Raw genomic sequence first — 15,720 nt, forward strand, 5'->3', positions numbered from 1 at the left:
GACACCATAAAAATGACAAGTTTGTATATTCTCAAGTTTTACATTTAAGTACTTATGCCATCTGGCATTTATGATATATGCAGGAAGTCTAATACTTTTCCCAACTTGCTAGCCGGTTATCCACATACCATTTTAAATTCAATATCTGAGTACCTATTAATTGATTTGTGTGATAGGGAAAATAAATGAGAAATCACCTTTCTCAAAGGCCTTAGTATTTATGCAGTAATTAAATAAATATACCAATGAGTATGATATGTCAACAAATTAAGTGCCATAAACCCGATTATCATTTGTAGTTCAACCACAGAGAGGTTAGATTTTTCTGGATTCCTAAAGAATCAGATTTGATAGGGGACAATAGCAGGTTGGAGATAACGGGAGGGGATTTAGAGGGTGCAGGGTGTCCAGGGAGGGACCAGAATGAGCAAAGCCTCAAGCAAGAAACTGTAGGATGTCTCTGGGAAATTAGGTTAAATTATGGTGGAAGACAAGTAATGCTCGAGTGAGTTTATTCTTCACTTAGTAGACAGCAAAAGAAAACACATTAGCCTAGAGATGGTTCGGGGCTCTAAAATGGGTGATTCAAGCTATACTTGAAGAGGATTAATTAACTTAGAATGTAGTTTAGATTGATGGGACAAAAAATTAAACAACAGGCATGTTACAAAGTGAAGGAAAGTTTATTAAAAGTCAAGAAAATATGTAAGATTGTACATAATGAAAATTTCAAGTTTAAGTTAAGTTCCTCACTGTCTCAATAAGCAGGGCTTTTTAAAATTGATGTTTATGGTACAAACTTCTCCACAAAAGCTCATCCGTGAACAAAGTCTTATATTGTCCTCTTGGCCCTACCTTGGCCTCCTCAGAGGGGAGGGCCAGATGGCATCAAAGATGCTGTGGAAGAAAGGGGACAGAACCCTTGGGATAAACAAAGTAGGTAGCTTCTCTCATTCTTCCTTCTCAGACAGTGACACCCTTTGATGGGAAGAGTGAAGGGGTTATGAGATAGGAAAGACATACGGAGATGAAGCAGAGCAGCATTTTTGACTGATGAGCTAGGAGAGGTCAGAAAGGAAAGCAGGGGGCTGCCACTAACAGGTGACCTCATGTTTAAGGGAGAAAGTGCTACATGAGTTTTCTGATCTCTTTCCGTGTTGTTTTGCCCAGTTTACCAGGGGGCAGACAGTCATGGCCCAGGGCCTTCATCCAGAGAAAAGGCCCATACGGTTGGAGCAAGTGGGACAGAATTGGGTGAAAAGAAGCCCCTTTTTTTTCAATTAAAATACCTGTGCCCCTAAAAATGTCAGTTATGCTCCCTTTGGGGGTGAGTTCCCCGCTCTGATGCCCCTCTCAGATGTTCAGAAACATCTACAGCTAGCCCTATGCACTCTGATATCCAAAGGAAGTACAGCTTTTCAGGAGGGTAGACAGCTTGTGGACAATCAAGTTTTCCTTGCACCTGCTTATACCTCACCTGTTTGGACTCTGGCTGCCTTTGAAGGGCCGGCAGCTTACTTATGCACTGGCTTAGATTTCTCTACATTCTCCCTTTTTGGAGTTCCAGTTCTGCTTCTAAGACTTAAGATGCCAGACAAGAGGTTAAAGTTATTATAATCACCCATGTGTCAAGCGCTGGTGGTTAAGAGTAATAGATAGGAAGCAATAAAAATGAAAGTAAAAAAGAAATTTTAGGAAAAACAAATTAAGGAATCGTGAATTTAGGGTATAATAGGTCTTCAAAACAGATGCTAAATTGTCGAAGGGTGAAGGAGCCCAGAGGGAGTCAAACAGAACAGTACAACCCAGGTGCTAACAGCACTACTCTCCTTAGAAGGTCATGGTCCCAGCTCTGAGACTTACGGCCTCAAAGCAGCAGAAATCAGGCTGGCTGAGGACAGTCAGCCAAGACGGAGACTTCATGTACCAAGTGTGAAAAGCCATAGCTTACACGGGTGTCTCCTCCTAAGACTCCTTCTCCTGTGGTTCTCTGCCCCCTGCCCTCCCCAGTCTGACATTCCCTGTCAGCTTTGTGCCATTTCCACAATTCCCTTATTTCTTGCAGCTGAACTGATTCGGTGGGAGGGGGAGTGATCTTCTGGTTTCTCTGAAGTCACATTTGACAGGCCTCTGGGCCAACGTGTGTTCTTCTAGCTCTGAATGCTGAGCAGGATGGAGAGAAGGGCAGGAGGGGCTCCACACGTCTGGATCAGGAATCTCATTTCTCAGCCTTTCCCCTCGGAGACCTATCTTTCCAAAGCACGAACTGGCTGAAGGTGCTTCCTTCCCCTAGAGCCACCCTGTTCTCCTATTACCTTTCCTTTCTCCTTAATCCACTCACCTTTCTCACTATAAAGAAATCAGTCTGATGGAGGGGACGAAAACTAGACTGAGGGGAAAGAAAGCAAAGAAACCATTAGAGATAGAAAATGTATTTATTATTACGCAAATAGCTGTGCAAACTGGGGCCCTGGCAAGCTGCCAAAGGATTTTCCCAAATATCTTGTGCATCCCTGTATTACAAGCACCACATCAGTACCACATCCAAGAGAACAAAATTCGAATTCAGACAACAGAGTACCTCAGAGGCCCAGCAGATCCTGATTCCTTTTTGAAATATTCTATTACAGTAGCTTTGAGCAAACATCTTAGCTGGTTGCTGAAGGCTGGATCTGATGCTGAGCCGATTGTTAAGGCACCGGCTGTCCTGAGGAGGAAGATGAGGCCTGTGGATGAAGGATGGCAGCCTTGCTTCTAGGAAAGTAGTAGCTGATAAGGATGGTCAAGGAATATATATTTCATCACTTTAAAAAACTTTAAAACTTTTTACAATCAACTTTACTAAAACTACTAGTTCTTTAGTAATTATTAAAATAACCACTCCAGAAGTAGCATGCCTTAGTTTCTTTTTACCGTATCATAAATCTTTCCAATATTGTTAGTACTTATTACTGTAGAATTATTACCTGAAATACTAAAACTCTTTTGGTACTGCTTGAATTGTGCAAGTGTATAAAACATTAACTTCTCTGCTAGGTTTTTACATTGGTTTAAATAAACCGCCACTGAGTGAATTCATTTCAGTAAGTATCTAAGTAAAAAGATGAAGTTTCTGTATAATTATAGCACTTGGGGGCCAATTCAGCTTCTTCTAGTAATTCTGGGCTCAGTACAGTTCAAACAATGCTAACTTATACAGCAAGCAGGTCATTAGAAGAAAATACTAGTCCAGCAAATCTACATTATATCCTTATGGTCAAAATGAATTTCACACTGCTCCTTAAGAATACATTGAATGGGTTCAGAAATAAAACAGTTCACTTGTTTGTTTGCTGGTGTGTTTATTTTAGTGAACAGAGTGAAGTTCTTAGAATCAGGCCTTGGTCTGTGGGCCTGAAGGATCTCCAGAGAATTGATGTGAAAAAGATTCAGTATGTTAGCAAATGGCAATTCTTCAATTAATTCCCCTCTTCGTATATCTTTTAATTTAGCTGTTGGCACCCAGAAACGCTTGGGTATATTTTACCTCCTTGGATATATACAAGTTAGAAAATGCTCCTTAGTTTTTTCTCATTGAAGAGGGGTAGACTGAAAAACATGGCAGAAGAAGACTTGGCCTTGGATTAAATAATGACACCAGAAAAATGCAAGACATTCTCCCCTTCTGAGCTGGAAGTGCACACCATCAGGATAACAAAAGGATACATGTAAGTTGGGATGCCTCTTGAGGCCAAGTGTTTCCGAATAAGTCGCTCAGTACCATACCAGTTAAAACCTTCTGTGGCATGTCCAATGCGTGGAAGATGGACACTTGCTGTTAAAAAAAAAAAAAGAATCATGATGTCTTCATTCATCAAATTGATTAATGTGTATAAAATATACATAGGAGATAATAACATGTTCTGAGTCACTTTGTGGTTTCCAATGAACAAAATGTATATAATCTTGGTTTGTCCCACTCAAAGCATATGATTATAATGTCAAAAATATTCTGGGGAGGGGTTGTAATAGGGGAAAATTAAATTAATTCTATTGAACACAAGGACCTACAGGCTCTGGAAATAAGTAGGTACTATGGAAATAAAATACGATCAATGATCAAGATGTAATTAAAATAAGCAAAGATTCTTTAACAAGTCAAGGGGACTTCCCTGGTGGCGCAGTGGTTAAGAATCCGCCTGCCAGTGCAGGGGACGTGGGTTTGATACCTGGTTTGGGAAGATCCCACATGGTGCAGAGCAACTAAGCCTGTGAGCCACAACTACTGAGGCTGCGTTCTAGAGCCCTCGAGCCACAACTACTGAGCCCCAGCGCCTAGAGCCTGTGCTCCACAACAAGAGAAGCCGCTGCAATGAGAAGCCCATGCACCGCAACGAAGGCATAGCCCCCACTCGTTGCAACTAGAGAAAGCCCGTGCACAGCAATGAAGACCCAATGCAGCCAAAAATAATAAAATAAATTTATTTTAAAAAAGTCAATCAGTTCAAGAAACTGTGAGACACACTGGGCTTAGAAACAAAATTGAAGTCGGGTTTTTGGCAGAGAACTGTCTGCTAATGCGGACTGGGACTCTCCAAGAGGCGTTTCACAACTGCATTATGACCAGTTTACTTCATCTCTGGTCCTTTACTTCCTCATCTGTAAAATGATACAAATACCCAAGTGGATACAGGCGGTCCACAGAGATAATGGATACAAAAGTGATGTAGAAAGGAAAAGGGCTTTGCAAATACAAGATGGGGAGGTTGTTACTTCTGTGATCTCTCATACTGGGGCTTACCTTTACCATGTATGCTGAATGGGGTCTTGACATTTCTTACCTCCCTTTAAAAATCACATCATATGCTTGGGAGCAGAAATTCATCTATCCCTGGGCACAAGTGGAAGAGCTTACCTTTCTTTTTCTTTGCTGCTAAAAATATCTTCTTCAGGCCCTCGTCTAGGGCTGCCATCTTAATGCCAGACAGGACATTGGCACGATCACGGTGCTGGGCCACAATCAAGGCCAACTAGGAGGAATGATCATTAGCTGGGTGGGAGCAGGAGTAGTTTCAAGGGGAGGTGATGGGAGTCAAAGTTCAGCTCTGATAAACTGATGTGGTTGTTTACTTACCAAATCTTGCCCTTTGTTTCTTGACTCTTTATCATCAATAGGAAATAAAAGGACACCTCCCAAACTCAAATCTGAGGTAAAACAAAAGGGAGCAACAGAAAGAACACAAAGTTCACTACAGAATGAGATCCCTGAGGAAGGACTACTCTGAATCCTCCTTATGTCTTGCCTTTTCCAAATCCACTCAGGTATGGGTAAGAGTGGCACCCTGTCTTGTTCCTGATATTAGAGGAAAAGCTTTCAATTCTTGTGGAATATAATGTTAGCTGTGGGTTTGCTGTATACGGCCTTTTATATTATACTGAAGTATGTTCCTTCTATACCCAATCTGCAGAGGGTATGTTATCGAAAGGATGTTGTATTTTGTCAAATGATTTCTCTGCATATACTGAGATGATCACTTTTATCTTTCATTCTATTAATGTGGTGTATAACATTTATTGATTTGTGTATGTGAACCATCCCTACATCCCAGGGAAAATTCCTGCTAGGTCATGGTATGTAATCCTTTTAATGAGTTCCTGAATTAGGTTTGCTAATATTTCATTGAGAATTTTTGCATCAATGTTTACCAGAGATATTGGTCTATAGTGTTGTTTTCTTGTAGTGTCCTTATCTGGCTTTGATATTGGTAATACTGGCCTCACAGAATGAGTTTGGAAGTGTTCCCTCCTCTTCAATTTTCTGGAAGAGTTTGAGAAGGACTGATGTTAATTCTCCTTTGAATGTTTGGTAGAATTTGCCAGTGAAGCCATCTGGTCCTGGAGTTTCCTGTGTTGGGAGGTTTTTAATTACTGAGTCAATCTCTTTACTCATCGATTTGTTCAGACTTTCTAGTTCTTACTGGCTCAGTCTTGGTAGGTTGTATTCTATGAACTTATCCATTTCTTCTAGGTTATCTAATTTGTTGGTGTACAATTATTCATAGTAGTTTCTTATGATTCTATGTATTTCTGTAGGGTCAGTTATAATTTCTTTTCTGGTTTTATTTGAGTATTTCCTCTTTTTCTTAGTCTTGCTAAAGGTTTATCAATTTTGTTTATCTTTTTGAAAAACTAGCTCTTAGTTTCATTGACCTTTTGTTTTTCTGGTCTCTATTTCATTTATTTCTGCTCTGAATTTTACATCCTTTATTCTGCTAACTTTGGGCTTAATTTACTCCTCTTTTCTAATTCCTTGAGGGGTAAAGTTAGGTTGACTATTTGTGATCTTTCTAATTTCTTAATATTTGCATTTATTACTATAAGCTTCCCTCTCAGAACTGTTTTTGCAGCACCCCATAGGTTTTGGTATGTTGCGTTTCTATTTTCATTTTTTTGAAATATTCTTTGATTTTCCTGTTGGTTTTTTCTTTGACCCATTGGTTGTTCAGGAGTGTGTTGTTTAGTTTGCACACACTTGCAGATTTTCCAGCTTTCCTCGTTTTATTTCTAGTTTCATACTATTGTGAACAGAAAAGATACTTGGTATGATTTCAATTGTCTTATTTTGCTAAGACTTGTTTTTTGCTCTATCATATGATGTCTCCTTGAAAATGTTCCATGTGCACTTAAGAAGAATGTGTATTCTGCTGCTGTTGGATGGAATGTTCTATAGATGCCTGTTGGGTCCACTGGGTCAAATGTTTGGTTCAAGCCCATCATTTCCTTGTTGATTTTGTCTGGATGATTTACGTATCACTGACAGTGGAGTACTGAAGTCCCCTATTATTATTGTATTGTTGTCTATTTCTCCCTTCATAGCTATTAATATTTGCTTAATGTATTTAGGTACACAGATGTTATGTGCATATATGTTTACAACTGTTATATCTTCTTGATGAATTGATCCCTGTATCATTATATAATGACCCCTTTGTTTCTTATTACATTTTTGGCTTAGAGTCTATTTCGTGTGATATAAATATAGCTATTTCCACTTTCTTTTAGTTTCCACTTGCATGGAATATGTTTTTCCATCTCTTCACTTTGAGTCTACATGTGTCTTTAAGGCCCAAGTGGGTCTCTTATAGGCAGTATATAGTTGGGTCTTGTTATTTATTTATTTTTTTGCGGTATGCGGGCCTCTCACTGTTGTGGACTCTCCTGCTGCGGAGCACAGGCTCCGGACGCGCAGGCTCAGCGGCCATGGCTCACGGGCCTAGCCGCTCTGCAGCATATGGGATCTTCCCGGAGCAGGGCACGAACCCGTGTCCCCTGCATTGACAGGCAGACTCTCAACCACTGCGCCACCAGGGAAGCCCCGGGTCTTGTTATTTTTATCCATCTAGCCACTCTGTGCCTTTTGATTGATGAATTCAATCCATTTACATTTTATTTATTTATTTATTTATTTATTTTTGGCTGTGCTGGGTCTTCATTGCTGCACGTGGGCTTTCTCTAGTTGTGGCTAGTGGGGGCTACTCTTCACTGTGGTGCACGGGCTTCTCATTGTGGTGGCTTCTCTTGTGAAGCAAGGCTCTAGGCACGCGGGCTCAGTAGTTGTGGCACAGGGGCTTAGTTGCTCCACAGCATGTGGGATCTTCCCGGACCAGGGCTCAAACCCGTGTCCCCTGAACTGGCAGGCAGATTCTTAACCACTGCACCACCAGGGAAGTCCCCAATCCATTTACATTTAGAGTAATTATATGTAAGGACTTACTAATGTCATCTTGTGCTTTCCAGTGGTTTTGTATTTCCATTGTTTCTCTTTCCCTCTGTTTTCTGCCTACCTTCGTAAACTGGTAATTTTTTGTGGTGGTATACTCTTGGTTCCCCTTTCTCTGTCTTTTGTGGATCTGCTCTAGGTTTTTGCTTTGTGGTTACTATGGTGCTTACATGAAACATAGACAGAACAGTGTTCAATTGCCTATAAAAGCTCCACCCTTTTACTCCTCCCTTTTATATTATACATGTAACAATTTACCTCTTTTTATGTTTTTATATAATTCATTAGCAATTTATAGTAGCTATAGTTATTTTTACTACTCTTTTCCTTTAACCTTTAAATTATAGTTGAGTGGTTAGCACACCATCCTAACAGTTAGTTTTCTAAATCTGACTCTATATATTTTACCTTTATCAGTGTGTTGTGTACTTTCATATGTGTTCATGTCACTGATTAGTGTCTTTTCATTTTGGCTTGAAAAACTCCTTTCAGCATTTCTTGCAAGGCAGGTCTAGTGGTGGTGAATTCCCTCAGCTTTTGTTTGCCTAGGAAAGCCTTTATTTCTCCTTCATACCCAATAGATAACTTTGCTGGTAAAGTATTCTTGGCTGGAAATTTTGATATTTCAACACTTTGAATATGTTATTCCACTCTCACGACCTGTAGAGTTTCTGCTGGGAAATCTGCTGATAGCCTAATAGGGGTTCCTTTGTAGGTTACATTCTTGTTTTCTCTGGCTGCTTTTAAGATTCTTTATCATTGATTTTTGACAGTTTCATTATAATATGTCTTGGAGAAGGTCTTTTTGCATTGAGATTATAGGGTGATCTATTAGCTTCATGGACATGTGTGTCCAAGACTTTCCCCAGGTTTGGAAAGTTCTCAGCTGTTATTTCTTAAACTCTTTGTCCCCTTCTCCTTCTAGAAGCCCAATTATTCTGATATTTGTGTTTTCTTGTTTCAATCTCATAGCTCACATAAGCTTGCTTCGCTCTTTTAAAATTTCTGTTCTTTCATCTCTTCTGTGTTATTTCAAAATTCCTATCTCCCGAAGTCACTTATTCTTTCTTCCATATGGTCTCCCCTGCTATAGCTGCTCTCTATTGCATTCTTCATCTCATCCACTGACTTCCTCAGCTCTACGATTTGTTTTGTTTTTTAAAATTTCAATCTCTTTGAAAAGAAGTCATTATGTTAACATATTTTATTCCTGATTTTACTGAGTTGCCTGAGTCTTCTTGTAAAATTCATTGAGTTTCTTTATAACTGCTATTCTGAATTCTTTGTCAGTCAGATCATAATATTCTGTGCCTTTGAGCACGGTTGCTAGAGAACTGTCATTTTCTTTTTGTGATGCCATATTTCCTTGATTTTTCATATTCCTGGTACATGCTGGTGCTTTTGAATCTGAAGTAGCGGATACGTCCTAAACTCTGTGCTCATTACCGTCAGCAGATGGGGTATTATGTTCTATGGTTTTGATATTATCTCAGTTTTTCCTATGTGTTTGTGCTCCACTCTTCTTGCTCTGCCTTGTGGCCAAATTTTTAAGCGTTTGTGTCTTCTCTGATTCTTACAATTCACCAGGTTGGCTGCACACCTTTTTTCCCCAGAAGCTGGAAACCAAGTTTGTGGTTTCTTCCCTGCCCATCAACAGGACCTGTTTTGAGTGGGCTCCTGGTCTAGCAGAGCTCGCTCTCATGGACACACTGCGGAGCAAGCACAGGGAGCCAGCAGCAGAGTTGCAGGGAGGTGTGGGCTTAACACTTGGTGCACTGGGAGTGCCCACACACCTGGTAGGGAGATCCCCAGGGTGGTACCCCCAGGGGTCCTTGAGTGAACTTCCTACTGAGCACATGTCTTTGACACCATTTGAAATTCTTATCTGTCTCTTTCCCAATATCCTTCCTTCCCACAGTCGTGGAGCTCCCACCTTAGTACTCCAGATGCTGGCAGAGAGAAACAGGTTTTTCCAGCTGTGTTCCACCTGGCGAGGGTAGCTGGGTGCCTCTGCCAGAAAAATCAGCCCCTCGAAGTGTTTCCTTGGGGGGAGGGTTGACGCTGGGGAAGTCTCTTACCACCTCGGCTGCAAGCAAACTCATATTTTTCTTTTTCTCCAACGGTGTGCCAGAGTCTCCCTTCAGGAAGGCTGGACTTCTGCAAGTTCTGTGCGTGAGTACCTGCCCAGGGCAGCACTCACCTGATTTTTGCCCTACAGCAGTGAGAGGGGTCTAGGCAGTTTTGCTGGCTCCATTGGTTCCTTGCCTATACGGAGGTGTGTCTGTCTGTCTCTTACCAGTTGCAGTGGTGGGTGAGTCTTCTCTTGGGTCTCCCAAAAGACCCACCAAAGCACCTTTGTTCATGTTTAGATGTCTAAACCATCGGTTAAAAAGGGAGATTAAAGAAGGAATGTCTTATGCAACCATGTCACCCCCTTCACGCCTGAATTTTTATGATCTAATTCAGTGCCTCTCAAACGCTGCCTACAAAGTACTCCTGTAGGCATTGGAGAGTGAATGCAAAACCCAGAGGCATCCAGGCTGGGAGGGGGTGGGGCACTATGAACGTAAAATTCCTTCAGAAGAGTCTTACGTTTGTCTTAAACTATTCAAATACTGTATTCTACCACACTTACATATTTGTATTTGAATATTTTCCTACCTCACCCAAATCAAATCAAATTCTCTAGAGAAACGAGCTAATTTAATTCTATGGCTTTGCATACTCCAATTTTTTTTTTTTTTTTTGGCCTACTCCAGTTTGAACCTTTTGTCCTCTCAATCCGTCCTGCATACCCCAATTGTTCAGGTCATTCTAAAATATTTGCTCTGCTATGCCATTCTTCTACTCAAATCTCCCGTATCTAGCCACTAGCCATTGGATAAGGTACTGCCTAGAATGGCATCTCCCTGGACGAGTCATGTACGGTCTTCTATATTGTGGCCCAAATCTCTCTTCTTTAAAATCTAACTCTCCTCTATTCCTCAGCCTAAACCCTCTATTCCAGCCTGTCTGACCTACACAACATTCCCCAAAAACATGCACTGTGTAGCTGCAGGGATCATTCAATATCCCATACTGGGAACGGTGGAGTTACAGGGATACCAAAAAGAATGAGACATGGTATGGACTCTCCTGCCCTTTCTCTCCACCTATTTATGTTCAACCCAACCTACCCTTCCAGGCCTAAGAGAACTTGCGCCACTTTCCATGAAGCCCTCCCGATAACTCAAGCCCACTGTTCATCTGCCCTGCTCTACCTTATTTCAGGCCTTCTGCAGAAAACAGTGCACACCCCCATCTCTGTTTCCTTACTGACCACTTACGCCTTAACTCTGTGCAACCAGGTTTTACTTTTCACACTCTCTCCAAGTGCTCCAAGGTCATGTGACTGCCCTTGGGGCAAATCCAATGGCCTTTTCCCAATGCTCATCCTCACTTCAGTGTCTGACACTACAGACCACTTCTTGACATCTCTCTTCCCTTGTACCTCAAAACACTCCATTCTCAAGGTTCTCTTATTTTTCTGACAATTCCTTCTTTCTCCCCTCTTGCCTCTGCTCCTAAATGGAGGTGTTTTCCATGCTCTATTCTCTGCCCTCCCATTCCTCACTCAGATGGGAACTTCTCAGCCGGCATCTCTAACTCCGACCTCCTCCTGAATTCTCTCCTTTTCCAGCTGCCCAATCAATATCTAGATCTAGGTTCATTATTTCACACATATTAAGCCCTGTAATATGTAATCTGTTTTAGTTGAAAGAGGATTCACTCTAAGTCCTTACATCCCCTTCTACCCTGGAGAAGCGAGCAGAAGAATTAGGAAAAAAACAATCTCTAAGAAATGTGAAGAGCCCTCCTCCACTGGACAAGATCCTTTATTTCCTACGGAACTTGAGAGGCTAATCACAATAATCACTTTACTCCTCTTGCCACTTTGTGATCTCCACACATAACAGGAGGTGCCCTGGCCCCTCCCTATGCCAAGGGGGAATAGTGTTCAGCTTCCAAGTTTCCCTGCCCCGCACCGCTCTACTTCTGCCTCCAGGGAGTGTTGCTTCATAATACAACCTCCTTCCCTTCAGCAGCCAGGTCTTGTTAGCACTTCAGTGGTATGTTTCAGTTCTCTCCCACAGGACTCTGACACTTTCAGGAGATATTCCCTCAAGAAGATGGAGGCAATTGGGTAAACAATGAAATGATCTTCAAGCCAACACTTTAACATGCTTGCAGGGATTGACATTTATCAAAGTACTTGCACACTCATTCATTATCCTCATTATAGTCCCATGCGGTGGGTGGAATAAGTATTATTCACAAATTACAAATGAGAAAACAGACACAGGGAGGGGAAGGGATTGCCTCAAAGTCGCATATCAACCAGCTGACTGATGACAGAATGCGGCTCCAACTGGCTCGTCCCGCTCCTCATCTAGTGCTTTTTAACGCACCTAATACTTGTCCTAAGCGTCCTCTCCCCTCTTCTCCCATCCCTACCCCTTCTCTCTGCTTTGCTTCTTACCTTTCATTTTCCCAGCCAGCTCATATATTTTTCTTGGCTCAGCAGATCTTTTTTCCAGAGCTGTGAATAAACCACCTCTGCCCCAGCGGCCAGAGTCATCTGATTGATAGAAGAAAGAGAAAATTTTCTTCTATAGGAGGCAAAATCCAGTCCACCATTTAAAAAAAACAAAGGTACACCAAAGAGACCTGTAGAAGAATGATTTTACAAAGAGCAGAAGAAACTAATCTCCTGCACATATTATACACTGGACTTCTCAAATATGTTTAGGTTTTCTGGAATATACTTGGCCATCATAACAGAAAAGCATCAAAAAAATTAGTGTTCTGAAAGAGCAGAATCTCTGCGGTACTTCTGTAATTCCTGGGAGATGGCTGAGGAAAGATGCAGAGCAGATGTAATACAACAGCACACAACTCCCATTTTACAGGTAAGAAAATGGAAAGGTTAAATGACTTATTCAAGCTGGTACTAACACAGCTAGTTAGTACCTGGTATTTACAGTCATTCATTCATTCAATCATACTATAAATATTTGTTAGTATTACATATCAAGAACTGTTTTAGGCACTAGGGTTACAACAGTGGACAAAAAGAAATCCCTACTCCCATGAAGCTATTTTCTAGTTCAATGAAACAAATAAGCAAATACATAGGCAATACGTCAGGTGGTGATGTATCATCAAGTAAAATAAGGTAAGAAAGTGGCTAGAGAAGAATAGAGGGGTGAGGATGGGGTCTGGGCAATCAAGAGAGACCTCTCTGAGATGCAGACATTTGAACAATGCTTGATGTGGCAAAGTGGGGAAAGAGGGCTCCAGACAAAGGAAGTAAAAAGTACAAAGGTCATGAGGGAAGAACATGCTTGGAGTTTGGAAAGGATTCGTTTGTCTTACAGATGTTACCTCCTTGTACTCTCTTAAAAACCTTGTGCAGAGAACACGGCAGATCTTATACCATTATACAGATAAGGAAGTTGGGGCCCAGAGAGGCTGGGCTGCTCAACCGGGTAAACAAGAGGGACAAGAGTCAAATCCCAGTCTCCTGGTTCTAAAATTCACTCTTTTTGACCACCCAAGACTACACTGGGCCCATTAATAACCCCTAAATCAGGGTTCTGCCTCATCTTCCCCAGACCGTGGTACCATAAAGACTCAGGCCCCACCATTTCTCCTACCTACGCAGTGCACGATGACAGCATCCTCCGCCCCAGCCTGTGGGTGGGTGACATCACCGCTTACATACTTGATGGAGGTCGAGTCCGGGTCCTCATAATCCAGTTGGGCAGAGCGTTCATCTTCCCAGTCCTCCAGGTCCTCTGATTCGCTCTCGTCGGAAGGCAGGCAGAAGGACTGGTAATCGTTGGACTCCCACCAGGCCATCCTTCAACAGGCCAGAGAGGAAAGGAAATTAACTGGGCTTATCACAGTTTCCCTTGGAGCACATCTTGTACTGCTATTCACAAACAGTAAGTGCCAAGTGGAGATGCAATTAGAAACTCACCCTGTTTTCTGCCTATTTGTAAATAAACAAGAAGCCTTACTGATTAGCCTAACTGCCTCCTGACTACACTTCAAAAATGAGCAGCCACCGGATGTCACTGTTTTTAAGAACATGTGACTAAAAGGGAATGTTCAAGTAAACTACTCTCCTTAGGCAGCTGAAATAAAACCCTAAAATTTTCTAGCTTCAACTGAATGCATCTTCTCTGCCTTAGGCACTCAGGACTGTTCTCTTAAGTAGACTAACTGTTAAGGTTAAAGTTTAATCTTTAAAAATGTATTCTAGTACCAGCAGGAACTACCAGCTTTACAGACATTTTCTGCAATTGTAAAGTGATGTTCAACTGTGGACTCACTATGCAACAGTGATTCCTTTACCAACTGGGACCCTCAGCTTTATTAATAATACAATCGAGTAACAGATACATACTTTTTCTTATGTTCTGCTTCTTCCTTTCTCCTCTTCTCCTCCTCTAATAGTTTCTTTCTCTTGGCTGCTGCTTCTTGTCTTTTCTTCCTCCTGTCCTCCAACTCTTCTGGGCTCAGAATCCGCTTCCTTTTGGTAGACCCCTCCACAAGGCCTGGGATGAGAACCTGTAGGAAGAACAAGCTCCATAACCAGGAAAGTTGGGGGCTACCTGTTCCTTCACGAGTTTCTTTCATCCCTAAAACACACTCTGAACAGAAGCAACGTGCTTAAGATTTCACAAGACAGTGCATCTCCACGTCACCTTGGGTGGTGGGAAGTGGTAGCAAGACACTTCAATTAAGACATCTTGTAGGCATGGTAACCAGGATACTGTGCTCTAAACTCAGCCAAAGCACTGCCATGGTTAGTACAGCAATACATCATTTTGATTAACTTCATTAGGAATAAGGTACTTCAGAAAATAACTTTTTAAAAAAATGGAAGGCATACCCTGCAGGATGCTATTTTAGGTTTAACCATGTTTAATGGAAATCTTCCTCAATGTATTATATCATTCTGCCTTAAACAGAATATGTCAACATCATGATTATCTTAATGACCACTAGCATTTAATGAGCCCAGATTAAGTGCCAAATACTGTGGACATTACATACAACACTTAAGACTGCCATCCTCTCTTAATGACACAGGGTCATGATTGTCAGCAGCAGGGTATGGTATTTTGGTGTAACACAGTGATCCCTTCAGGGGTGGCTTAGACAGACAAGGCTGCTATCACCTGCATTAAACGGTAAAATATACGCTCCTTGTTATCATTTTTATGCCAACTTCTTACATAGTTTTTATGCTAGGGTACAGTCAATGATACTTGTATTTCAACAAACACTTACACACTTATTTCTTAACCAATCTCTCCCAGCATCATTTTTTGTTCTCTTAGGATGAACGTTTGAAAGAATTTATCCTTACACAAATTAATAGTTCTTACACTGCCTTTCTTTCGGAGTAACCGGCCCTCTGGACTAGTCTTCTCCAAAAGGGTTTTCTGAAGATTCACCAGTTGCTCAAATGATTTTCTGTCTTCTTTACTAGGCTCCTTAGAATAATCTTTACCTTCAAATAAGTACATGTGGTTTTCTAAAAACATAAAACACAAAAAGAAAAATGTTAGGTGCTAAAGAAAAATACATTGATTCTAGTCAAAGCATAACCAGGGCGAACAAAAGAGCAGCCTGTATTCTAAATGGGCTAAGACTAGCTTGTGATGAAGGTACTGGATTTCTGGTCTCACTAATGCTGATGGGTTTGGGATCCACATGGGGATCTCGTGTATTTACTTTTCAAAGGAGACAGCATGGCTTTTGGTCCATCTCTAGATGGTCTGTGAGTCTCTGCTGGATGCCTCCACCCTGCTGAGTTCCGGAACACTCATCACTTGTTCATTCCACACAACTCCCCAGCATAAATCTCACTGACATTAAGATTATCTAATAAAGGTAACCAAGAGCAT

General features: G+C 41.4%; 1 protein-coding gene across 1 annotated transcript in view; it reads right to left on the minus strand.

The window, feature by feature from the left end:
* Positions 1 to 2,439: 2,439 nt before the first annotated feature.
* CHD1L (chromodomain helicase DNA binding protein 1 like) overlaps positions 2,440 to 15,720 on the minus strand; it is a 51,255-nt gene continuing 37,974 nt past the window's right edge. The window contains exons 16-23 of the mRNA XM_082667998.1: positions 15,199 to 15,347; positions 14,211 to 14,374; positions 13,456 to 13,661; positions 12,279 to 12,377; positions 5,114 to 5,184; positions 4,895 to 5,009; positions 3,706 to 3,814; positions 2,440 to 2,769 (exon numbers count right to left, since the gene is read on the minus strand). Coding sequence (XP_082524124.1) covers positions 2,691 to 2,769; positions 3,706 to 3,814; positions 4,895 to 5,009; positions 5,114 to 5,184; positions 12,279 to 12,377; positions 13,456 to 13,661; positions 14,211 to 14,374; positions 15,199 to 15,347 — 992 coding nt within the window. The 3' untranslated portion in view covers positions 2,440 to 2,690. The remainder of the gene's footprint in view (positions 2,770 to 3,705; positions 3,815 to 4,894; positions 5,010 to 5,113; positions 5,185 to 12,278; positions 12,378 to 13,455; positions 13,662 to 14,210; positions 14,375 to 15,198; positions 15,348 to 15,720) is intronic.

This window comes from Grampus griseus (genome assembly GCF_964374135.1).
Source record: "Grampus griseus genome assembly, chromosome: 1".
NCBI classification, from domain to species: Eukaryota; Metazoa; Chordata; class Mammalia; order Artiodactyla; family Delphinidae; genus Grampus; species Grampus griseus.